At 40.8% G+C, this 26,534-nt stretch overlaps 1 protein-coding gene across 2 annotated transcripts in view; it reads right to left on the minus strand.

The window, feature by feature from the left end:
• The window catches only part of CACNB2 (calcium voltage-gated channel auxiliary subunit beta 2), a 257,342-nt gene extending 249,907 nt beyond the window's left edge, over window positions 1–7,435 (minus strand). For both annotated transcript variants that reach the window (XM_075706432.1, XM_075706431.1), the window contains exon 1: window positions 7,337–7,435. In XM_075706432.1, the coding sequence (XP_075562547.1) occupies window positions 7,337–7,435 (99 nt within the window). The remainder of the gene's footprint in view (window positions 1–7,336) is intronic.
• Between the last annotated feature and the right edge of the window lie 19,099 nt (window positions 7,436–26,534).

The following is a 26,534-nucleotide window of genomic DNA, read 5'->3' on the forward strand; positions in this document are numbered from 1 at the left end:
AACATCTTACATAAATAAAGTTATGTATACATGTAAGTATTTACAAGATCAAAACTGTAGTTTGGTCTATTAGTCAGATGTGTGAACTTCTTTTAAAACTGGCTGAGTTACCAGAGACAAGAAGCACAACACACACTCTTACGTTCCACAGCTTCTTAACATACCTGGCAGACAATGTAAAACCTTAAAAAAACCCAAAGAAAGCCCTACCAACGTAATCTCGTAAAAAACATTTCATCAACAGTCTTAAGAAAGCAAAGAAAGACTCTGCTTTCCAACTCTGATGTGAAAGTACATTGTGCAACCTCTATTCAGCTCATATAATCAAACAAAATATGGGAATCATATGAAGCATTAGAGGCATGCATAGCAGTTTCCTGATACTTAACAGTTTCATATACAATTACTCGTTATTGCAAACAGATGAGATCAATGTTGCTCCATAAAATCCTTTAATTTTAATGAGGTTCTGCCTCAACACATGAAAAGTGTGCACCTGTAAGATTCAATCCTCTAACACATGACAAGCAGAAGCCATGGTTTATCCATGTAGGCAAAATACTATCATCTGGAAAAGGGAATATAAAATATTTAAAATGACCAACTATCTACAACCAGGGAACTGATCTTCAGTAAAAGTCTTAAAATGCCCTTCACCAGTAACCACTCCAATGGTATTTTACATCAAAGCAGAGAAAAGCAGTATACACAGGGCTGAGTCTGAACCTTTACTAATTATAATGGTTAAAATAGCACCAGTCATTGAGACTGGTATCAAGGTTAGTGGCAAACATAAACCCTTAAAAACTATTGTACTGGTCTCATTCAAAGAATAAAGGAAAGGTGCAGAAGATTTAGGTGGCAGTCACTGATGTGGAGTCAGGTCTCAAAACAGAAATAATGATGCAAGAAAGGAACTGGAGAGAACAAAACCAGAAAATAAAAATTCGGAGCTGGAATGAGGCTTTACCATCTTGGATGAACAAATGACCAATTACAAGGATCAAAAGAATACCTAAATATAAAGGAAATGAGTGACCCCCTGAAGGATTAGAGAATTGCTAGAAAATTCAGAAATCGGAGAGTGCACTAAGCATTTTTCTTTCCCATGCAAAAGCTTTAAAAGATACTTAAAAATGCCCATGTCCCAGGCAAAGAATAGCATGCCAGGACAGTGCAGAACATGCACACCCAGCTCCATCCACCTCTTAAAAAAACAAGTAACTGCCATTTTAATCGATTCTTTACAACAAGGCAACAGAACAATCCTGTGGGTCAGACCTGAGCCCTCCCTGGTCAATGGCCAGGCTTACCACCACTCAGAAAATGATACCCTCCAGCTACCGGGTGGCGTAACCTCTAGCATCAGCTGCATAACTGTAAACCCCCACACCCACACTCAAATAATACAAATCGCACATCTTTGGATATGAAGGGTCAGCTATACAGAATGAGACATGAGTATTTCTGATCTTTGCACCACAAATCACATTAATTTCGTAACTGAGGGGTGGTCAACCTTCTGACAGTACAGCTAAGGGCTGCAAGACCTACGTAGACCTTGGTGACGAGCTTCCCAGTACTTCACAGCTCCATTCCACGATGGGAACAGGGACAAAGGGCAATATTGGACATACCAATATCTCCTGGCTTCCCTCTGTCTCCAGGCTGGGGTGTCAGGTCATCCTACACGATCAACACCAGTGCAGCCCTGTGGCAGGCAGTAAGCCCTGTGACATACCTTCAGTGAAGAAGCTGCCTGTGGAGCACAGACTCGTGTCCCCATAACAGAGATGAATCCCAAGGTTAGGTCTCAAAACCTGGATTTCTTCAAACAAACATAATTTGCTATCAGGACACAATTCAGAAAAGATAAGACTTCCCTTCAGGAATCCTATCAAAGTAAGGATCTCTATATACAGTCATAGAGTTCACACAAGCTACAATGATGAGTCTGCTAAGTCCATTCCACAGGCCTTTTATAAAATCTTCCACCTACAGCAGAAAAAACCCAAACCAAACCAAAAAAAAACCCACAAAAAACCCCAAATCCCAACCCACAAATAATTCATTTATCCAAACTTGCATACATAATCCAAAAATAAGTATTTGACAGATGCTCCATTTTCCTCCATAAAAAAAGAAAACCCATTTCTGTTGAGAAATCTGTAACAGGGTTAAATATTTGATGTTCTTTTCTGCTGGCCTGTGATAAAGCCTTGCCAGTACTGCAGCTAGAAATAGCCCAATTCTCACCAGTTCCTACACTTCTGAGCCATATCCCAGTGCTCTCGCCCTGGCCTCAGAGCAGGTCACCTGGCAGTTTCCACCTGCCAGACAAGAAGCAGGGGACTTGGCCTGCTCTCCTCCTCCCCAGTGGCTTGGGAACCCACCCTGGTGCAAATCTGCTGCACATCTCCCTGTAACACCAGTGATGAAGATGTCTGCTTGCAGCTGAGCAAAACAAGAGCACACAGCAGCAGTAGGTGTCGAAGCTCATGCCCAAACCCCACTGTGCCTCCTGCAGCCGTATAAAATTGGCAACTACAGTTGTAGGCCACGTGCCTGCTCCTCCCCACCTGCTCTCCATGGATTTCTGTATTTCTCTTACACAAGCAAACAGAAAAAGACATCTGACTCTATGACAGAAAGATACTCGCAGGGAGCAACAGACAGCTATGGGGAAGCTTCCCTCTGCTAAGGGTCTGCTGCCCTGCCGACACAAACTAAGGCAAGCCCTTGGAGGGCAGGAAGGCTGATTTTGGTTGCTTTGTGTTATTTTGAGTCTCTTCTATCCCAGCACAGAAAAGAATTGAGTAAAAGAAGCAGAAGAAAAGTAACTGAGACTCCGGAGAAGGCAGCCTTGGAAGAGTACGGGAACTTTTCATCCATAACAGTGTGTAATTATAAATCTAGAGACAAAACAAGACAAAACCAGAGATCATCTCCAGAAGATGGTTATCAGATACTCAGATATGTTAGGACTGAAACTGCTGAATTGTTTCAGAGTGATGATTACAGACCACATATGCTGATGATGTGTAATACCCAAGTGGCAAATAAATGTTATTTATTTGGAAAAATGCTGGAAAAGATGAGCATGCAAGATCACCTATTACTGATAGAGTTCAGGACAATAAAAATAAACCCAAAGAGCAGAGAACCACCGGAAAAGTAACAGCTGAAACGTGAAGGTCTTTCTTTGGTGAAGGACTATTAAAATTTATTTTTGTCAGTAAGGAGTGCAAAACTGAAAGGAGGTTACCACATCAGGAGTGAAAATACTACCTCTTGCTGAGGACCATGAGAAAGTCCAATGAATGGAGTTTGATTTCATCTCTTCTTCATTTGTATATACTCCCTTGAGCTGCTGCCACATTGGATCTGGCTCCTAGGGATGCTGCCAGCAGAGAGTAAAAGCTTCCATACCTCTACATGAATGGTTATTGTTATTATTTAAGTAAGCAAAGGGATATAAATTTTGTTTGTTTATTGCTTACAAAGTATTCTTGCAAGCCAGTACTGGGAAATACACTGTTGCAAAATGTTTAATTGAAGAATAGGTAAACACGTTATGAATTGTGATAAATCAGCTCAGCTGAAAGAGAGCAGCAGAGGGCAGTGTGATTAATCTGCTGAGAATAAATCTCTGGCTATTCTTTCCATTCCTCATTACCACAAGACAGGCAGTGAGGGGATGGTGCTATGCAACTGAAAAGATAGATGAAGATCCGGCAAAGGCAACAGTCAGTGCCAGGGCCAACTAACTAAGCTGATATTCTGGAGTCACCACATGCACGTTGCTCTAAAATTCACGTTAACATCAATCACAGCCAATACAGAAGGAAAACTGAACAAGCCTGTTCCTAACCCCATGCCTGCAGTTTACCTTCAGCAATCCAACCTGGCCAGCTGGAGCCAAGCGCTCCCAAGATGATGAAGCCTTTAGACTTGGAAGGGGAAAGCACGTAACAGTATCAGGGCACAGAAGAAATCTAAATGCAAGTGAAAGAGCTGAAGAAAACAATCGAGAGAACTGTTTCCATTTAAAATGTGTCAGGTTGTTAGGACCTGCATTGACAGGTGACGCATAAGAAGGCAAGAAAAAGAACAGGAGGAAAATAGGGAAGAATTCATCCAGAGTAAGATACCTTCTCCCTCCACAAGGTAGTCTGTAGTTGCTTGATACAAGGTTTCATTATATTTTCTTTGAAACATCTCATATAATTTACTGATCTGATTTGCTGCGACTGGTCCTATGACACAACACAGGAAGCTTTATGAAGAGAAAATAGCAATAGAAATTGAATCTAATGGTTTCTGGGGAGTGAGGGACTTTGAAGTAGGATCAGAAAAAAATTACATGGGAGGGAGGGAAAAGAGGAGAGGCCAAGAGTTACCATGAAAGGCATTAATATGCTATGCTATAATATATTATAAACAAATCAGCATAGCATCTGAGTTAATTAAAATGATTAAATTGAATATTCTACTAATTTAACTTCCTAGAATTAAGGGGTTCTTGAAATAAAGAATTATAAAGAAGACTGGAGTTGATTTTTTAAAAAACAGATACTGATCATCAAACACTGATGCATTTGAACAGTTTGCTTGGTTTACAATTTCAGAAAATCAAATGCTGATTTTATTACAAAGGGGCCACACCTAAAACTACCACTTTGCACTGACATATACCTGGACGTTGTGAATACCTCCACAGTGTTGGAGTTAGTATGGTATATGTACATGCTAACACGTTAGCACATACGTTCATCTGGATAAAACTGGACATCTGAAACTATGCCACAACCCCATCTGGACTAGGATCACAGCAAGTACCTAGAACCATGTTTTTACAGTAATATGGACCTAAAAGCCACAGAATTTTAGGTAATACAGAATAATACACCGATACCTTGTCCCCATTGCAAAGAACTTCCCAGGGAGAGTACAGTATAACTGTCACGATCAACACCTAAAGGGATTTTATTTTGTTTGCAGATATTGTTAGGAAAATGCATTATGAAAATGAGAAATAGAGGCTCTCTAGGAATATTTCACATATTTAACTACCTTTTAAGAGTAATTACTTCCAGAGTGTTAACTACATTCACTCCTCTGCCAAGTGGTGACAAGTTTGGCCAAAATTGATGGACAGGCACGATCCAAGATATCAACCATGATGTACAGCCAGGCTAAAAGAAATCCTCAGTTTTTCAAAAGTAAAATTCTTGGATACGAGAAATATTGAGGCTTGTTACAACTCTACAAAGGCTCTTCAATTATATTTTGCTAAATCATAATTCCCAGAAGTGGCACTTCAGAGAGAATACTTTTAGGAGTGATGTCACTCCACAAGCTCGAATGTTGGTTTTTGTTTTTTTTCCTGACACATTACTTGGCATGAAATGTTTCTAGGATTGATGCTCAAGTACCTTAGTGAAAACGATAGTGGTGGGGATAACTGAAGTACCTGTAGGCAATCTACTTGATGATTCACATCTTCTCATTAAGCCTCTCCTTCTCACTGTGAGTATGTTCTAAAGCAGCAAAATCTTACAATATTGATTTTTTTGGAAATCGTGTTAATGGAGCAAAAATTCAAATCAGAATAATTGTCTGTCAATGCAGTGCATGCTAAGGAATTAACTAACGTTATTGTTATTATTAAAGGGCTCTCTTGCTTCCATAATCTTATTTCCTCTACAGCAAAGGCTTATGTACGACTAGAATATGTATATGTGGAGAAGATATGATTCTTGTTTTGCCTAGTGGCTATGGTTCCAATATCTGAAAAATACTCCCTGAATGAAAAAGCTGCATTATTACTGTCTTAAAAAGTGGATCTTTTTGGCTGTGAGTGTTCAGAAACCAATTCTATAAAACAGAAGTACTTTACCTGAAACATAAATAACGCGGGGTGTTAGCAAACTATCCCTCCTCTCTAGCAGAGGTTCTTTATGCCTGGTTAAAAGGAAGGGTGAAAATCAATTTTATGGTCAGTATTTGACATTTGTCCACAGCAAAGAGGCACCATATGATTTGGCAGTTGCCGGTTCTGTGCTTAGGGCTGAAAAGATATAAAAAGGGGGGGATTTATAGGTCAGAAATGAGTTCCTTTGCCACTGCTTCTGGAGAAGCTGGCAAAGCATATGGCCCTACAGAAATGTCTGTTCTGCACTTGGAGGCTGCAGTCAAATTCACATCCAAAAAGACACTTTTTCTTTTTTAGCTTAACCTAGTCTCTGTTTCGGTGCCTGGATTTTGTTCTCCCGTCAGTGGTCCCCAGTAAGTAAAAATCAATCAGTGAGTCTTTTGACAGGTGGACAGCATTTTCCTCTGGCAATGGAGCACTTCTATGATGAAACTGGACCACCTTCTCAAAGAAAATAAGGCATCAGAGATAGCTTTGGCAGCAGCAATGAAAACTGCCACCCCAAAAGGAAAAAAAAAAACTGTCCTAGCAAGAACAAGCATGTTTGTAATTTAAAACGCACGCAATCAGATTTTACCACCCTTTTACGGGGTTTAAAAATAGCACCGTAAGTCTTTGTAGCCAACTACTGCAAACTCGAAGATATTATGCAACATCCATATATTAAACAGGAACCACCTTTCAAAATACAAAGTCTTTACCAAGTGTGCAAACGTCCATAGCCTGTCTCCCTCCCTTCATCCATCCACCTGAACACAGCGCACGTGGACCGAGTTGTTACAATTTCAGAGATGACTGTACAGCCACCTTTTGCACGGCAATCGAGCAGCTGAAATCTGCAGCGTGCTCAACACCTTCAGCCTCCCCAAAAATCCTGCTCAACAGCCAGCGTGCATCGCCTTCCCCCACCAACACAGACTCAACAACCAGCCTGTGTAACGATGAGGAAGGTTTCAGCAGTGCGTGGTAAGCACCAGGTACAGATACAACAGGTTACTGGAGCAGGGAAAAATAGCCGTAACCTGTGAGTAATACATGCACGGAAGAGCATCTTAATAGCAACGTATTCTTATATATCTGCCCTCCAGATAACTGCAAGGTTCGTCTGACTTACGAAGCTTCAATGCCACAGAGCATCCCATTGCGCGTGTTAATTAAACGGCATTTGGGGGTAGGGGGGAGGACAGGGGTTTCAGGCGTCTTGGGAGAGCCGTCAAACTTTTCTGACGGCGAGCAGCCGAAGTTGAAGGACGCGGAGCTCGGCAGCCCGGTCTCCCCCTCTCCGCCTCTCCCAGCCTGCGGCCCCCCGCCCCAGGGCGAAGCGCTCCGAGCCCGGCCCCGCCGCCCCCCGCCCCGCCGCAGCCCCGGGCCGCCGGCCGAGCCCTGCCGCCCCCGCGGTACCTGCGCTGCCGCCGCCGCGGGCAGGGGGTTGTCCAGCAGCTCCATCTGCACCTCCTGCGCCGGGCTGGGAGGCGATTTGGACATGTCGCTCTGGACCATTGGCGAGGAGAGCGGGCGGCTGGGCGCCGAGACGGGGCAGGGCAGAGCCGAGCCGAGCCGTGCCGTGCCGTGCCGTGCCGTGCCGTGCCGTGCCGTGCCGAGCCGAGCCGGGGCGGCGGGCGCCCCTCAGCGCCCGGCCATGTCGGGGGAGGGGGCGGGCGGGCGGCGACCCTGCCCTGCCCTGCCCTGCCCTGCCCTGCCCTGCCCTGCCTGCTGCCGGCGGGGAGCCTGCTGCGGCGCGGCGCCGGAGGACGGGGCACCGCCGCCGCCGGGCGCGGGGGGAGGGCAGGGGGCGGTGCGAGGGGAAGAGGGAAAGTGACAGCCGGCATCTCCTCCCGCCGGCTACCGGGCGGCGGGCGCTGGGCGGTGCCTCCCCGCCGGGCGGGGCGGGGCGGGGCGGGGCGGGGCGGGGGGCTGCGCGCCCGCGGCCGAGGGGCGAGCAAGAAAGTTGGGGCTGGGGGTGCGGCGGGGGCTGGGGGGGTCAGGCCCTGCTTGTCGCCGCCCCCCGGCCGGGCCGCGGGAGGGTGTGCGGGTGGGTGTGCGGCGGGCTGGGTCGGCTGCCGTCAGCCGTGAGTTATTTGCCGGTCAGAGAACTTGCGGGGTGCCGGCTCCCGGGCGCAGTTTGGGCAGGAGCGGTGGGAGAGGCGCGCCGCGGCCCCTCAGCCCCGCGGCCCCTCAGCCCCGCGGCCCCGCGGCCCCTCAGCCCCGCGGCCCCTCAGCCCCGCGGCCCCGCTGCCCCTCAGCCCCGCGGCCCCTCAGCCCCGCTGCCCCTCAGCCCCGCGGCCCCTCAGCCCCGCTGCCCCTCAGCCCCGCGGCCCCTCAGCCCCGCTGCCCCTCAGCCCCGCTGCCCCTCAGCCCCGCGGCCCCTCAGCCCCGCTGCCCCTCAGCCCCGCGGCCCCGCTGCCCCTCAGCCCCGCGGCCCCTCAGCCCCGCGGCCCCTCAGCCCCGCTGCCCCTCAGCCCCGCGGCCCCGCTGCCCCTCAGCCCCGCTGCCCCTCAGCCCCGCGGCCCCTCAGCCCCGCTGCCCCTCAGCCCCGCTGCCCCTCAGCCCCGCGGCCCCTCAGCCCCGCTGCCCCTCGGCCCCGCGGCCCCCGCTGCCCCTCAGCCCCGCTGCCCCTCAGCCCCGCGGCCCCTCAGCCCCGCTGCCCCTCAGCCCCGCTGCCCCTCAGCCCCGCGGCCCCTCAGCCCCGCTGCCCCTCAGCCCCGCGGCCCCTCAGCCCCGCGGCCCCTCAGCCCCGCTGCCCCTCAGCCCCGCTGCCCCTCAGCCCCGCGGCCCCCGCTGCCCCTCAGCCCCGCTGCCCCTCAGCCCCGCTGCCAGCCCAGCCCGGTGCGCCCGGGGGAGCGGGGGGTGGCGGGGCACACCCCCCCCTCAGCCCTGCAGTGCTGCTCGGCCCTGCCCGTTCGGCGTCACATGTCGCGACCCGTATCGAAGCCCGAGTCTTGGGGTATGGCTGGTTTTAGTGATCAAGCCTGCGCTTTCCAAAGAGAAAGTTCCATAGGTCTGTCTTGATACGGCTTCTTCCCGTGCTTCTGGGAGATTCCTGTGTGCGTATCAACACGGGATGAGCAATTCCTAGATCACAGGTGAGATGAAGCCCGCTGCCTAATTTTATATAACCTATAGCAGCACAATTTCAATCGTGTTATCAGGTACCCCACAGGAGGTTTTTGAAAGACCTGTTCAAAACATGAGCCGGGAAAATCACCTTCCACCCCTGAGACGATCTATCGTTCATTTCCTGGAAACAACACCCAACTGTAAGACTGTCCCGACAGAGACTAAACCCTCTGACCACACCAGCACAGAATGGACTGATACTTGTAGTCAGAGAAGATTTTGTAGAGGAAGACGTGTCACCTCTTGTTGTCATCTTTGGATTGGGCCTAGCTGTGCTCCACGCAGCGTAAGAGAGAAACTTGTGTGATCGTTTGTGAAATCTCTTATCAGTTGATTGTAAGCGGTGAAAAATCAGTACAAAAACTCCGTGTGGCCTAACGTCCTATACTTAAAATCACAACCATTGCTAAGAGCATTATTAATAGTCACAAACAGGAAAAGAAGCCAGCGAACCAAAACCAGCACAAAAGCCAGTTCAACTTCAAGAAGTATTTTCAAGCTTTCTCCCAGCTGAGTGGTTGCTTTACCTCATTTTTCATAACAGCTAATAAATTTCCTCTCTGAATTAGCTTACCCCTATGGATTTTCTCATATGAATATTAAAAATATCCTGCAGGAACTACACATTTTTTGTGAAGAAATCAGCTTTCCCTGCAAGTGGAAGTGCTCTGAGGTGTGAAGGAGCTTGAGAACTTTCACTTGTCCAAGAACTTTTGCATTTAATTTTGAAAAGTTCTCATAGTATTCTTCAAAAAAATTTCTAGAATTTTGTCCAAATTGTTGTCTATGGCAAAATAGAACCTTAATTTTAAGTGAAAAGAATATTGTTTATGTGCTTACATTTCATTCAAATTGTTCAATCTTGAAACTATAAAGATGCTAGAGCCTGGACTGCTTCCAGATATTCTTTCAGTGGCTATAACCAAAAAGATTTTTTCTCTTTACACATTTGGTGGGAAGAAAGCATATTTCACCTTCTAATATAGACCTTGATGTCATTACTTCTTTATCACTTCCAAATTAGATTGTTTTAATTGAATTATTTTTTGTGACCATCATAATAATTAAGGAAGGATAATACATAAATAAAGATTTACAAAATAACCTAAACACAGTATTCCTGGTAATAATTGCTAAGTGGGGTGTTGTTATCAAAAGATGTTGGCTTTGACTTCTAACACCTTTACTTTGGAACCATTTATCCTTCTGTTTCAAACCATTCTCTGTGAAAGGCCCTTGATCCACCGTGATTCAGTACATTTACTTGGTAAATTTTCAGGCAGCCATCAGAGATTGCCTGTTCTCTCTCACACAGAGAAAGGAGTGGAAGTTATTTAATCATGTAACAGTGGTCCTTCATATTGCCCTCTGAATTTTTCACTTTGTAAAGAGTATATAAATAACACAGCATTTTTTTTCAAGTATACCATTGTTCTTTAAGAGTAGTAGAGATCATTTTGGAAGCATTACAGTTTCTAAAACCATAAATTATGTATCTGTGTTGAAAGGGTATTTCTACTCCCTCATAAATTAGAGCTTGAATATATCAAATGAATTTCGTTTCTTCTTTGCTAAGTCTTATATCTTTTAAGATTACTTTGTCTTTTTTCCTTTACAAAAAGATAAAGGTAATGATTTTGCTTGTTTATATACACATATACAAGGGCTATAGAAAGCAGGGACTCAGGAACACATTTTTTAAGGCACAAATAAACAAAAGGAAACTCACTGACTTTAAAAAAAATAATTAAACATACATAGTCATGTTGTACAGTTTTCTCTAAAAAAAAACCACAACAAACCACACACACACAAAAATCACCTCCAAATTTCTAGGAAGTTTATTTCGTTTTTCTTCCCAACAAAAAATATTCTACCTAACTGTTTTTTAGTAGCAATTATAATTTGTTGCCTTGATGTAATGAGTGGCTAGAAGATTAGCCTAGAAAAATAATCATAAGTATCTTACTCTGTTTCACTCCTTTTGTTTAGCAGTTGAACAGAGTTCTCTAACCTTGAAATGTGCGGTGAAAATCCTTCAGCTGAACACATACGCATGCAGTCACCTCTCTGCATGCTGTTTTTGGCCACATCTGCTCCAGGATAAGGGTCAATGTGTAAAAACAATATGCAGAGATTCCAAATTGCTCGTTCTTTCTCAAGGGGAAAACAACCTGCTATGCCTAACCACTTCTCAGCAGAAAACCACTCTGCTGCATTTTTTACACTTTTATCTGCAATGAAGAGGTGTTGTGCATGCTTATTTTGATTTTTCTAAACATGTAAATGTTAGAAGACCAAAAGAAAAGATAAGCTGTTTTGTTTTGTTTTGTTTTGTTTTGTTTTGTTTTGTTTTGTTTTGTTTTGTTTTGTTTTGTTTTGTTTTAAAAAAAACCAAACCCAAAACCTTAGGCTGACAAAGAAGATAACCTGATTTGGGTGCAAAAAAACCCAGCTTTTTTTTGTTGTATGAGAGATTAGATATTCTTTTAGAGCAAGGAGCACTGTATTACTTTGCATGTTTAATTGTCCTTTATCATCAATATAAGAATATGGTGTCAGCACCATGTCCTAACCTTTGCACACACATAGAGTGAGTACAGGATTGATTTAGTCTATAACCAAATCCTGAATGTGCAAAAATAGGTCTAGGATGGTTGGCTGATAATTTGTGTAAATGCAGCTAAAAGCTAATAACTTAGGCCCAAGGGAGATCATTAAAAACTTGCATAAATACAGGCCGGTGAGCTTACAATGACTCTTATGAAACTACTAAAATGCTTCTAATTGAGCATATGTTTAAAGCCCTGATACAGCAAATTTCTTTAGGAATATCACTTAAAAAGAATTGCTGGCCATCTATTACTCTGTGCTACCTCCTGCTTAAAATACATTGTAGCTAGAAATTCAATATTGTGAAAACAAGTTTTCACTCGGTTACCTGGATTTAATATTGCCGAACAGACATAGTTCATCTTCTTCTCCAGTGATAAACTGGAAGCTGGCTGTCACAAGTGCAAACTAAAGAGACTCCTCTTATTATTGTACTTTATCTTTCATGCGACAAGTCTGAACAAAACCACTCCAGACAGGCTCACTTATGAATCTATTATCAGTCTGTATCAGAGCACAACACTGCCTGGCTGGATTTAATGAACCGATCTGTTCTTCTAGTTCTTGTTTATTATGCTTTATTCTGTAAGATATAGGTGCCATGCAGCAAAAACTTGATTGATATTGTTATGATACATTGGGGGGGGAGGGGAGTGCAGGCAGGATTGGAAGGAGCAAGGTTTCTACATGATGGAAGATATGAGCAAGATACAAACACCGGCAAAAATGCTCCAAATGCACATGAAGGCTCACAATACTTGCAAAAGCCACAACACCTACTAAGCACATATTTTCAGCCCTTTGCAAAACGTGACCAAAAAAGGCACGCTCCTGCTCGCAAGCTGTTCACTTTGTGAAAGGCAGTTTTGTCGTCGATGGGTTGTATACAAAGTTCATGTTTGATTAAGCACTTCTGCACAAGTTGCTGGTTTAAGTTGGTATTTTCTTTCCTTTCTCTTTGCACTCCTGTCGTAACTGAGACCACATATCTCCTTTGTATCCCCAGTCCTTACCAACTATGGTGTTCCTATTTATAGCGTTATTGCTCTCTTATTATTAAATGCTTGAATCACAAGAGCACAAAAAGGCTTTATAGCACTCACCCACAAATATGCTCAGCCCATGTGAGTTACTGACATGAGAGACAGCTTTTAATAGACCATGCGGCCTGTGTCCAAGGACGGCATCTGAGCTCTTCTCAGCTCCTTGAGGTTGGCCTTTCCTCTACCCTTCATTAAGCCCTGTGCTCAGCTTGGGCTTTTCTGCTTTAGGGAAGACATATCTTTTTTCCACCCGACAACCACTTATTTGTGGCACTGAAGCAAAACTTCATTCACAATAAATGGTGTAAGAAAAGACAATGACAACCGCTAATCTGTACGAGGATTGCAAAACCATCAACATGGTTGACAGTTAACTCGTCATTACCAAGGTTGTTGGCAGAGTTAATACGCCTAAGAGTTTACAGATTCTTTGCCAATTTATACGTGCACAGATCTGAAGCACAGATCGCTGATGGCACAGCTCCACATTACCATCAAGTCAATTTTAACAGCAAGCACTTGTCAGAAGTCATTTCCCTCCCTCCTCGCCTTGGCTGCGCTAACTTGATCCTCCATTGCACACCACTTGTGTTTCTCTGAGGGACTTCATTCAAGAATTAAAAGCAAAAGGTAGCAGAAAATTAATTACCTTTCCATAGGGTTAATTCTCTGCTGCTTTATCTCCCGGAGCCATCTTACCATGAAGGCCGGCCGGTAAGTGCAACTGCCAGCGTGAAAGGGGAAGGGGGGGGGACAGCAGGAATACGTAGCTTAGAGCGGGGTTGCAGGAATTCCTTCCTGGCAGCACACCAGCCCTTAGGGCAGCTTAACTATAAACACCAAACTGCAACCACGGTCAGTTTTTAAAACATTACTGCAGAATAACATCAGTTTGGCTTCTGAAAAGTAATTTTTGGTAAGTACTTTGAGCTTATGCAGCAAAAGGAGGGCAAGGAAAGACAAGTCTTCAAGCTTTCGTTTGTTCCTCCTTTCTATCCCTTACTGCCAAGCCTCTTTTACTCAACTGCCCCCCAATCTTTCCCAAAATTGGAGTTCTCATTTTGTAAGAAAGCATTTTTCAATAATGCTTTAGCAGCCCTCAAGCTTCATAAGAAAAATGATTCTGAAAAATAAGATATCAGCTGTCACATTAATACCATGATGTAAATTCTGTATTAGCCAGTCAATTAATTGCCATCAAAACCATCTTATCTATTTCCAGAGTAAAATTTTGAGAAACATTTGTCCACCTAAAACCTGAAACATGAAACAGTTCATGACTTCACCATCTTCCCCTCTGATTCTGTGCTGCCCTACATTTTAAGATAACTGTCCTTGAAGTGTCCTTCGAAAATCTAAGAACCAAGTTTGTGCCGAGGTGATAGTTTTTTATTGTAACATTGCAATGTTATCCCATATGACTTCTGTAGAAAAAAATGCCAGGAGCCTAATAGCAGCATTTTGTCCCTAGTCAAGTGCAAGGAAGAAAACTGCGGCAAGCACGAATCAGATTTACTCTACATTTTGTAACTAAATATGTACTTTAATATTATTTTGAAACCATGTATTTTAAAATACACTCTCAAGTACTTCCTATGACATGTTTCTCAAATCTGGATGGTTTCTTTATATCATTAGATGCTAAGAAAACAAATTTCCGTTTAAATTTGCCCTGGTCTATTTTGTAGGAAAAATAGCTTGAAATAGACATAATACCTTTTTTTTCATGATGGAATTACACTGATAAAAATAATGGGAAAGGATCAACTTTAAAAATGATGTATCTATTAAAAACCCACAGCTAATGTATTGGTGTCCCAGCCTGTGACACCCAGGATATTAAAAATCAAACAATGCTGCACTACCCCTGCTGAGTACCGCAGGAGCTGCTGCTCCTGGTGAAAGCCACAGCGAGACACATCCACATCCACTCAAATTTGTTTTCTGAATGGATATTTCTGAAAAAAGCAGCAAAGAGCAATAATGACGAAGCATTGTTCTTCCAAGGGGGGGAATGTCAGGCCATCAATGATCTCACAAGGCATCCGATGAAAAAATGAACCTTTAATTTTACTTAAAACAATCCCTTAATAGGAAAACTGAAGAGGACTTGCTTTTCCTTTATGGCCCTTATGAAATTCTGTGGTCACTGAAAACACGTGTTAGTGACAGACTGAATCAACTTCAGTGTGCCATCCGAAGTCCGCCCAGGTGAATTCAATAGGCAGAGGCAGCTCCATGGCAACAAGTACTAAAGAAGCAGCCTGTTAGCCAGAGCCCTAATTCTACAAAGAAATATATGTAGAGCATTTTTCTTTCATTCTAGCACAACGGGAAGAAAAATACATTTCAGATAGTGATAATGAGCAAAGCCTTAAAAAATTTCCTCCTCAAGAATAGAAGCAGATCATTGTCTTTGGTAATTAATAATTTTTCTGTACATTAAATGATTTTTCCTAAGAACAAAATAAATTCAGGGTGAGATTTTACAGCCTTTGTTTGGGCAATATTCAAATCAATTTCACCCAGTTGTTTTGTTTCTTTTTTTTTTAAATATCGTCAGTGTGCATCTGTTTACTCACTCACAGCTCATGAAGTCCTGAACCAGGAGTTATTATAAGAACAAGAATATTGAAGCCATTTATTGCTAGACTAGTTCCTGTTTCTGCATGAGGAGTCAATGAGGATACGAAAATTAGTTTTGAGTGTCATATTAACCAATGCCAACATTAAAAAAGAAGCTGTAAAATAAGATACATTAAAGTTGATACTCAGATTACCATACCACAAAAATAAATGTCTTCTAAATCCATTGTTGCAGCTTTCACAGCAACATACGTTAATCTATGTTTCCCCATGACTTAATCACTGTAGAGCTCACAAAAGCAGAGAAATTACATCACCAAAGTATCTCATCTTCTAACAACGTGGTTTTAGTGAGATGGATGTGTTTCAGACCCCCAAAATAACTAGTCAGAGACAATGTTAAAGCATAGCTTGCTTAAGTGATGCTTGACATTGATATTATGTTGAATTAACTTAGTTTTAGAGTTACATAAAGACATATGTGAAGGTTGCTGAAGTCATATGGTATTTTCCAAATTAATCTTTAATCTTGCTGGCTTCCTAGCTGAGCCATCTCTCGGCAGGATCACCCGTTCATTTGCTGACATCCAGATTTGGCTAGAGAAATTGGGGGACAATTTAGTCATGTTCTAGTGGCTAAGAAAAGTAAATTTGGATGCAACCCTGAGGGCCAGCCCTCACTGCTAGTCCTACTGACTGCAATGCAATTTTTCATGCCCACCTGAAACAGAAGCATCAAAAAAGAGAACAATTCATGTCCCTCTATTACTTAAGCCCTAGTTTTCCTAGATTTGTGAATGAGCTGAATATAAAGATGCCAAAAGGAGTCCTGCAAATCATTCTTGTAAGTAGCTTCATGAGCTTCATCGAATCTTTCATGAGTTACAAAGTGATCTGCACTAGTTTTTAACTGGATGCCAGAATCCCAAACAATAAGTTTTCTTTTGCATGGGACGTATTTCAGTATGGCTTATAAACACTAACGCAATTCTTACTTCATGCAAGTATTCCAAAACACTTTATACCAAACTAATTCAATATTTACTGCAGTAAATATTTTGATATCTTCCAAATGCTCATCTACTATTCAACACATAGCGAAAAACATGTTTGCGTTTCTACAGGCTGACACAAAACATTTAGAATAGATCAAACACACATGAAAAAAGCCAACACTGTGTATTAGAGTAAGTCTCCTAACAACAGAATAATACATTGGTGAAAGGCTACTTGCATACATAATATGGCCAATGTCAGAAGAATTAATTATCAGTGTGAATCTCATGATTAACTGCTCAGGGATTTGCAGTTTGGTCCACTGTGAGGTTGTTTTCTTTGAGAAAATTCTCTGCTGCATGCTTTTACCAAAAACAATACTGTTTTATTCAGTTTTGCTATATATGTCACCCAGCATAAAGGAAACAATGACAGTAAACACAGTGAGATAGTCAGGACTGAAATTTTAGCTGTTTGCAGCCAAACTATTGTTCATGAATCAACTCCTGAACTCCTGCTGTTTCAAATCCAGTATGCTAATTTAAAACAAGATTAATTCTTGGTTCTCACTCGTATGTTGAGTGCAATAGTTCTCCAACCAGTGAAATAGCCATGTAGCCATCCTTTTTGCTGAGGCAGCAATGTCCTAAAGCAGCAAAGTGGCCAGATGAGGCTGGTCACCCATTCAGCAATTCCAGCTTCATTTGCTGTGTAGTTCCTTCTGGAAGAAGCGCTAGTTTGACTGCAGTGTTTGTTCAGCTACTAGTGTAAACCAAAAGGGCTTTTACTAGGAACTTTCCAGTGTAAGTATACCAGATAATTTTTCTTTTTTTTTCCCCCCCTAAATAAACAAGGTTAAAGTTGTAGTAAGGGCTTTTACCTGCCTTTCTTACCAGTTAGCAATACAAACAGTGCACACCAAAGTATCAGGCAGAACATGAAGAGCATGTAGAAGACAGATATTTCTTACATCCTTCTTGCTCTGAGACTTCAGAAACAGAAGATTAGGTGCTGTTCATAAGTGCTCATAAAGTGCTGCTGTCAAAATGCATGCTACTCCACACTGCACCCTCAGTTCACTACGTAGCTGAGTCTCTGCTCTGTTTTTCTTGGATTGGCCATATGCTGTTGTGCAATAACAGTCTATAAACTCCATTTAATTAGCATTCATGTTGCTGTTTGCAACTGCAATAAAAGTTTATTTACCGCAATCTAGTATACTGTTTATATATAATCTCTTCATTTGCATAGATAAAGTCTGTCTGTTGCAAGAAAATTCACTAGTTTCTACACTTGCCAGCATGCTTCAACTAGAAAGGGAAAACCAATTTCAAGAGAGGTGTCTTTCATGAACAACAAGTATGTGTTCCAGTACGTTTAAAGCTTTCATTATTCTGAATGTCTGATAGAATGAGTAATTTTTCTAATTGTCTTGCACTGTATAATTTAAATGCAATCTTTTTTCAAACATTTTTATTTATGCTTTCTTGCACAGAAAGAAACCGTCCACAGATCTCAAATATTGATTAGAAACAATAGTATAATAAGCCAGTGAAATTATAACTTAAGGGTCAGGAAACAGAAGTACAGAACAGTTAAATATTTCCAAGGTGAGACTCTTCCGGCTTTTTAATCAAAATAGGCATTTGATAAATTAAAATGGCCTTTAAGAACAGGAATCAAATCTCAGGTTTTACCCATCTTCTTGGAATATTCAACCATTAGATTAAAAACTAATACTTACTCTTCCCCTCATTCCTAGTCCCAAGGAACCTTGTTTTCAGAATAGACGATGCACAATGGTTACAGGAATCTCCTGACAGATAAATAATGTAGATCTAAGCATCCTTATAGGTGTTTCTTAGGGAAAAAAGTTGCCTAGTCTTTGCTCACAGGTGCAATTCTAAAAAGAAATATGGTGTCCATTGAGTTGAGTGCCTCTGAGATCACTTGGCACCCCAGCAGGGCTTTTCAGGTTTGCTCTTTACTACTGTGAAACCTCAATTCAGATCACATTTTATGAGATTAATCCCATTTTTAGATCAGACTTTGTATTTTAGAAGTAGCTTAAATTTCAGAGATACTACACAATATCTTTTAAAGGAAATCTAATCTGATTGTCAAATCAAACAAAAAAAATCCAAGTGAAAACAGAAAAATATGACAAAAAGTATTGAAAACACAAGTGGTAAACGAAGCTGATATTACATGTCTGAAAGCGTCCCTTTCTGGGTTTTAGGTAATAAAACAGATATTAGATTAGAAACCAAAATATCCTTAAAAACAGAAACAAAAACTCTTTCAGCGCAGTTACTACACATCCAGTTTGTCTATGTACATACATATTTTTACTTATGAGCATCACAAATATTAAAAAGATAGATTGCTTGTAAATGTAACATACAAAGAGAAAAAACTATAAATGCAAAATAGTTGAAAAATAATTCCTTTTCCATAAACAATTCTTAAAAAAAATTCTCTTTCCAGGAGGTAAAACAAGGTATTGCAACCCATCAGTGCAAAGGAACATACAGCATTCACTAACATTTCCACACCTTCCTTACTAAGGATGTGCTTCAGTAAGGAAAGTACTTGAGAATAAACCTAGGTAACAGATACAATATTATGAAGGAATGGTTTGATTAGGTTTTCAGAGCTCAGAGAGGTAGAAGTAGCATTGCATCATATTCAAAGTTAATGATCAGATTGGGAGTCATATGCAACAAGCGTATAGGATCAGATTATTACAAAAACAATTTAAAAAATCCCCCCCAAACCAAAACCCAGTCTTTCAAGGTTTAGCATCTTAAAATTGTTTCCTGCCTAACCACTGTCATCACCCAAACAACTGGAATCAAACATCTTTAGAATAATTAGATGCAAGTACTCGATAACTGTGTTTATCTTTTGTACAAAAAAGGAGGACTAGATTTGACTGGCCAACTTCATTGACAAAATCATATAGTAAACTCCACTTGTAAGCCTTAGCCTAGGTTGAGCTGTCTGTGATCCAAGGCCAAGTTTGGTGAAAAAAAGAAAGAGGGAAAAAAAATGCTGGTAGTGTAAAAATAATAAAGGCCTGCGAGACTGGAAAAGTGGAAGCACAGACAGAAGTGTTATTTGATTAAAATATACTGTTTTCTCTAGAATATAAAGTCTTTTCCAAACAGCTTTAGTCTTTACTTAGCCATCCAGGCTAGCAATACGAAAATCACATCATTAACATGTGAACCAATTCCAGTCTGACAGGCTGCGGAGGCTACCAATTTGTCTCATTTCACTGGTGTTGGAGCAGTATTATACGTCTTCTGAAAGTGTGAAGCCCTGAGGCTGTGCTGCCACAGAAGTACAATCAGCAGCCTTCAGTGTTTGTTAGGTGTTTCGGACAAGGACCACATGATCTTTGAAACTTCTTTGTATCTTTGTCAGTAAGAAATTACGCTTCTCCATGGGACCTATGATTAACAAGTTTCAGCCTTGTCAAGAGGCATTTTCATAATCTCTATATCAACTTACATTGCTCTCTGTAAAAATACCCCAAGATCTTATTAATATTATGAATAAATTACATCTGCTGATAGATTGCATCTTGGCATTTCTAGAAAAAAAAACCCCATATGAATTGTTAAATATTTGTCAGTCAGTGGCTTTGCTGAGAGTGAATTGCTGCAAATTGGAAATCCAAATTCTTTCATCACCTTCTCCCCTGCTTCAAAATCATTTTGAAACACCACTGCTGATCCACAAAGATTTATGAAGCCAAGGGTAAATGAAAGCCTGCAGTGGAACAACAACTGGTCTGTGACAACACGGTTTACCAAAGTGTGTCAAGGTGTCTCATGGCGCATCCCCGGGCAGCCAGAAGTCTGTACTGCAAATGGCTGAAGTGAGCCAGCATGGAAAATGGGAAAGCAGCGGGGTTCAGTGAGGGCTGTAAATTCAGCCTGAGCAAGCTGGTCGTACTCAGGTAGCTGGCACGTTTTGCACTCTGTCCTGCTGCAAGTATGCTTCTTCTGTGCTATTGTAAAACTAGCTCTGATTTATGTCTGCAGCCTGTGTGATCCGTGGGTATCTTGGCTGCATGCTGAAACTCACAGGTAAGCTGAGCACAGGGCTCGCAGAGCACCTTTAATGTTTCTGGTGTTTAGTTTCCTTATTGTTTTAGAGGGGAGATAGTTTAACTGAAGATTGCTCAATACATCTATAACTGCATACATGGAAACTATGAGGCCAAAATGCCCTAAGATAAACACAGCAGGGTTTCATGAATGGGAAGTAATGCTTGGCTACTCTCTGGATACTGTGAGTGAGTCTCACATGCAATGTCTGTTAGCGCTAATCCCCATGCATTTAGAGCAAAGACAGATTAGACTCCTGTGGTGGTGCTTTCCAGATTGCACCATAATCAAGAGAAAACATACAGACTTCTCATATTTCCTGTAGCCTAAAAATGTGTACAGTAAAATCAGTTAACGCAAAAAGACATGTAACTGCAGCCCTTGAAGCCCTCCAGGAAATAATATACAGTGCCAAGAAGACAACTACAGCATATACCACAAAGCAAGGACATCTGGACTGACTGGACTGATGATAAAGTTCCTGGAACATCTGGTAATTAATCTTGGTTTGGAAGGATTTTAAGATGTTGGCTTATATGACTAATTCCCTTTCACTCTAGTAAGTATGTATATGCCAAGAGACCTTTGCTTCTACAGCTCCTCAGTTGCTTCTCATGAAGTTTAAAACAAAAACATGTTTGGAGCTATACATCCTGCTTAGCAAAAGGTCAAAATGTCAAAAAGCTACACTGTCCTGATAGGTAATTTGGAAAAAGTTTTAGCTGTAAGAGGAGCAGAATCAAAAAACCAAGGTTCATTGACACAAATTAAGTATGATTCTCCATTTCAGAGTCAGAAATTTATCTGACGGCTGCTTATACATACCCACCAGGTTGGCATATGGAGTACAAACCAATCAAATATCTGTGATTTTGAAACACTGTTTGATTCAATAGCCATTGAAGCCATCATGCAGAATGAAAATATAATTTGTTGCCTAATAAATCTAATCACCTTTCTGAGGCTAAAATTCCTCAGTGTGATCTCTGTTGGGTCCTACCTTTTTATCAAAGCAGCAGCTGCTCTATTGCTCCATGTTGTTCCATGTTGTTCCATGCTCTTGTGTTCTGGTACTTATTCTGCCATTAATTTGTGTTTTCAATGCACTTCTAACTGGCAACTTTCTTAATAGAGCCTTAAAGAAATTGCATCATGGTTATTTTAAGCATATATAGGCTGTAGCAGTCATGGAAGCTTCTCAGATTAACAGTGATGCTGTGAACACACTTCTAACAGCACTAGACTTATGCGCGAGAATGCTGCTAGTAAAAACACTACGTACGATATTATTTCCAAAATTAACATTTCATCACCAGTGTTACCTGTGAGCAACAAAACTCTCCTGAGAGACTTGTAAACAGCATACCCATGTTACCAGTGGTATGATGGACAATCATATCATGCTGTGCCAGGTCTAGGCATAACTTTTTAAAAAGGCAGTATTTTATTTCAACTCCATAAACATAAAATAAGTCTAATAAAGGATATCTTATCAAGCAGGTTAGTATAAAAATAATATTAATAATAAAAACTCTGTGACATCAACTGTCCTAGAATGACTACACCTTTACCAATAGGCCAGCTGAATAACAACCAGTTGTGATAACTTACATGTTATTTTGACTGATAAACTCCTATAGAAGAGCTCTGTATTGAGGCAGAGACCATGCAAGTCCTAGCTATTTTAATAATCATTTAAAACAATCAATTATTCTTGACAAAACTCTTCTTATATATTTTATATGGATGAACTATTTTGGAATGATAACCATAAATCTTTAAGAGAAAGGGAAAACGTTAACAATATAAATATGCACTCTTATTTATAAACAGTTTTAAGCTACTATAGAATGCATGCTTTAAATCTATGCTAGCATTGTAATTGTCTTTAAAGTGATGAGTCACTTGGATTCCAGCTGAGACAGCTCAGTTTGTATAGCTGCCTGCTGGGGTAATGAGATAGGATACAGACACAAGCCACCCTTTGCCCCTGAGATTTTATCAGGAATAGTTTATAAGTGCTCTTGTCACATTTCATATTAGCATGAGTAAAAGAAGGGTTGCTGAAATTAGGTCAGGTTCTCCAAGCATTGCCAGACAAGTCACTCCAGAGAGGAGATCAGATTTTTCCAGTTTGATTGTTCCAGCACTCTGGGCTTCTATCAAGTATTAAAACTGCCATAAGATGAAGCTGGTTTATCGCAGTTCTCTAAATTTGTTAGAACTATTGTTCTTCAGAGAATTTATAACACTGACAGCTATTAGATAGTCCTCTTTGCATAGTAGCCTGAAAAACAGGTTGGAATATTGAGTGTACGCCTCTTCCCTATAAGGATGCAATAATGTCATACTGTAGTAATAAAGAAACAACATTCGGTTCGTAACCAACAAACCTGAGCAACATATTTATCTAATTCCCATCTTGACACAACTCCTCGGTACAGTCACAGTCGGTGGAAATTTGAAACCTGGGGAATTAATGGAGCGGTGCACTACTTAGTTCTAAATCCACGGCTCTTGTCCTGATACTTTCTTACCCTACAGGCTGATGAAAAAACCAGGAAACACTATAGCTACATTTACTGCCATATTTTCCATTTCTCAGTAGTAACTTCATGTGAATGCAACTTAGCTTACTTCGGTTGTGATCCTCTCTAATAAATAAATAAATAAATAAAATCTCACTTGAAGATTTTGTACCAGCCTCTATTTGAAATACCCAAACCCTTAAAATGAGACCTATTCTGATAGATATTATTTCCTTACAAAATATCCCAACTGAACAGACCTGAAATATCCACCTAAGCTTCTGAACCTCTGTAAAATCTTGGGTAGAAAACAATTTCACAGGATAATAACCTGTTTTCCACAGCAGCTTCCAAATTTTATCTTCCATTATGTTAAAAGCCTCAGACAATTTGATCTTGCTAGGAATTCCCAAATGAGAAGCACAAATACAGTTAAAAGAAAGGAATGCTATAAAATGAGAAAAGCTAAATATTACTTCAACATTTTTGAAGGTTTAAAGCCTTTTTCTCATTTGGTCTTGGCACAGTGCTTTCTATAAAACAACAAATGTAAATATTTATTGCAAAGCCTGGTTTTGTATATCCAAAAATTTTAAGGATGACAGCCAAATATCTTGTCAATTCACTGGGAGATCCCAAATAGAAACAGCCCTTCTTTGTTGTGATATCCAGTGCATAATAATGGAGTAAACTCTCCTGCCAGAAAATAGCTATTAATTTTCTTTTCTACTATCTTGGATCTGGCCCACACCATAAATAAGTGGTTAGTATGAAGTATACAGTATTCCTAAGAATGCATTTACTACCACTTTCATTATCTCCAGATTTTCTTCAGACCATAAATGCATTCCGAGGGCAAACATGCAATATATAGGTAGGGACCACTTCACTAAAAATGTTAGTGTTTTCATATGATTTATGATATCAACTGTTATCTGCTATGATTTTATGAGCAATATGTATCTGACCCAGAAAAAAATACAGCATTTAGAAAATAGAGACCAGTTTCTTTAGAGAAGCCATATCACTGATTTCTCTTTTATATTGTTTATAACTAAAAGATATCAAGAAACAATATCTAAAAAATTCCATGGTGAAATCAGACTGGATTACAAACCAATGAGATTGTAATGTATTTTATGCTAAACTCACAAACCTGTGTCATGAAAAGGACAGGAGTTATACTTCTTGAGGAAATAGCATTTTAAAGATTTCACATTAGATAAATCCCTTGATATATTTATCTGGGATTAAATATTATTGAAACATAGCATTCCTTGGGTGAAGTTGAGTTGTTTGCAATTCCATGCCTGTTTATAGCACAAGAAAGAGAATGTCTTTCAATTTACCACAGTAAAATATGAGTCTTAAGTTGAATAAAAGAGCTTTTCCTGGAGTAACTGGATGTTGAACATTTTGGAAAAAAGTCAACAGGAGCAAATATTGCTCCGATAACCCCCCCTGAATATCCTCCACTTTATCTTGTAGCACGTTTGTGAAGTGTTAACTAGTTGTGACCCAATAAACCTTTGAGAAAGCATGTGATCGAAGTACAGAAAGTACTTGAAACAGCACAAAAGTGTATGTTTGTGAACTTCCAAAGAACTCATTTCACTGTTAAAGAAATAATTTAATTTTGGTTTTCTGCAGAGGAAATGTTGGGCAGGTAACTACATTTACAACTATAAATGCTGATAAATTTTTAATAGCAAGAAATATGCAATTCCATTTTTGTTGTGGAAGGATAAATATATGAATGGACTGCTAGACTTAGAGAGAGGCAACATTTTCTCTTTATCTTTTAAAATTATCTTACCATTTCATTAGTCTCATAATTTTCTAGACTCAAGCAAAACATCTTTTTCTTTTCCTGCCTGTATAATTATGAAGTTAGCTAGATACTACAACTCAGCTGAGAAGATGGAAGACTAACAGCAGTTCGTAAAGCAAAAGCAATCTAAACTTACTTGGTGTTTGCTCCTCAGTCTACAAAATACAAACACTTACAGCATCAATACGACACAAATCTTTGCCAGAGATTCAGCAAAAACTTGACCATATTTTAGACAGCATGTTCTCTTTAGGCTTTAACTAGACTAGATATGCCTAATTTGATTTTTTTTTAATTTTTATTTGAATTTTGAATTTGAATTTTGAGAATTGGATTGTTGGTTTGGATATTGTCATGTTTGAATAGCATTGTAGAAGCTTGACTTGCCTTTAAACAAACTTGCCTGAGTAGGAAGATAGTAGTTTGGAGTTGCTTGTTGAAACTCAAACTGCAGTTAAAGCTTTGAAATGTCAGGATGAACTACATCCTACAGTGATTCTTTTGGTTTACTTTTCAGAGGACGCAAAAGCTGTATGATCAAATTACCTGTTAACCGGTCTGTCCCCTGCTTCCTCTCTCAAGTAAATTTGCCAGAGTTAGAGATATCTAAGTTGTAACACTCCTTATGAAAAGACTAGACTAGATAGAGGAGCACTACCCCAGTGATTGCCTTCAGAGACAACAGGCCAAACTCAGCTGTTACAACATGGGCTGAAGAAGCTAGTGGGCCAAAACCTGATGATGCTTTTCTCTCTCAGCTTGCGGAGGTAAGAGAGTCATCGTGTATTCAGGAGACAAAGAAGTCATTGCTTGTGGGAGAACCATTTTCTTATGTACAGTCTGCCTTGTTAACACTTTCTAGTCTTCTTATGTCCCATATTTTACCTGATTACTGTTTATCTTCTGTTCTGATGAAATACCAAATAAGACAAAAATCCTACTTTCATTCTACCCATAAATGTCTGTGGTCTTCTGAAGGAATCACAGTTCTGCATATTATCCATTCCTACTACACCAATTCTCTTAGGTAGGTGCAGATTTTTCTTATATTTGGTCCCTCGAGGACACCAGAGGAGTCCTGATGTCTGTCAACTGATATTTCTGTTAAAATGACCCCTTCGCATCTCTGCAGGGGTGCAGAACTCTTTTGCGTAGATGAATTTCAGTGACTTCATGCAGGAGTCAGGCCTGAAACTGCTATAGAAATGAAGCAGGAGCTCTGAAAGCTATTCTAATCAAAGGGTCTGTGATTTATAAAATTGGTATTAAATTAAATTATACAATTAAAATGCATTGAGATCACCTTTGAGATACATTCATTTCATTATTGTAATTCACTCCTCATGTTTATCTTTAATTTCTTCCTGGTTTCTCTCAAGACAAGCTCTGAAATGCAAGGGACTGTTGCTTTAACTGAGGACGCATTCACTCAGATAAAGAGACATCTTAGAAACTTGGCATTTTAAAGCTTATTTTCAAGAGTTATGAACAACTTTGGAAAGACACGAAGTGCTGTCCAAATAGAAAATTTTATCTGATGGGCACATTTGGGGATTAACAAAAGCGTGGAAAGCTCCTAGTACAGTCAGAACTGTGCAGTGCAGGAAACTGAAGTAGTTTATTGATAACAATTAAACTGTTAACTTATGAAAAGAAGACGTTATTCTTTGAATTTCAGATTTCCAAACAAGCTTATTAATAACCGGTGTTTGGGTACTTCACATATTCGCATAGCTTTGGCAGAAATGGGGATGGCTGGAGATGATA

Source organism: Pelecanus crispus, chromosome 2 (assembly GCF_030463565.1).
Source record: "Pelecanus crispus isolate bPelCri1 chromosome 2, bPelCri1.pri, whole genome shotgun sequence".
NCBI classification, from domain to species: domain Eukaryota; kingdom Metazoa; phylum Chordata; class Aves; order Pelecaniformes; family Pelecanidae; genus Pelecanus; species Pelecanus crispus.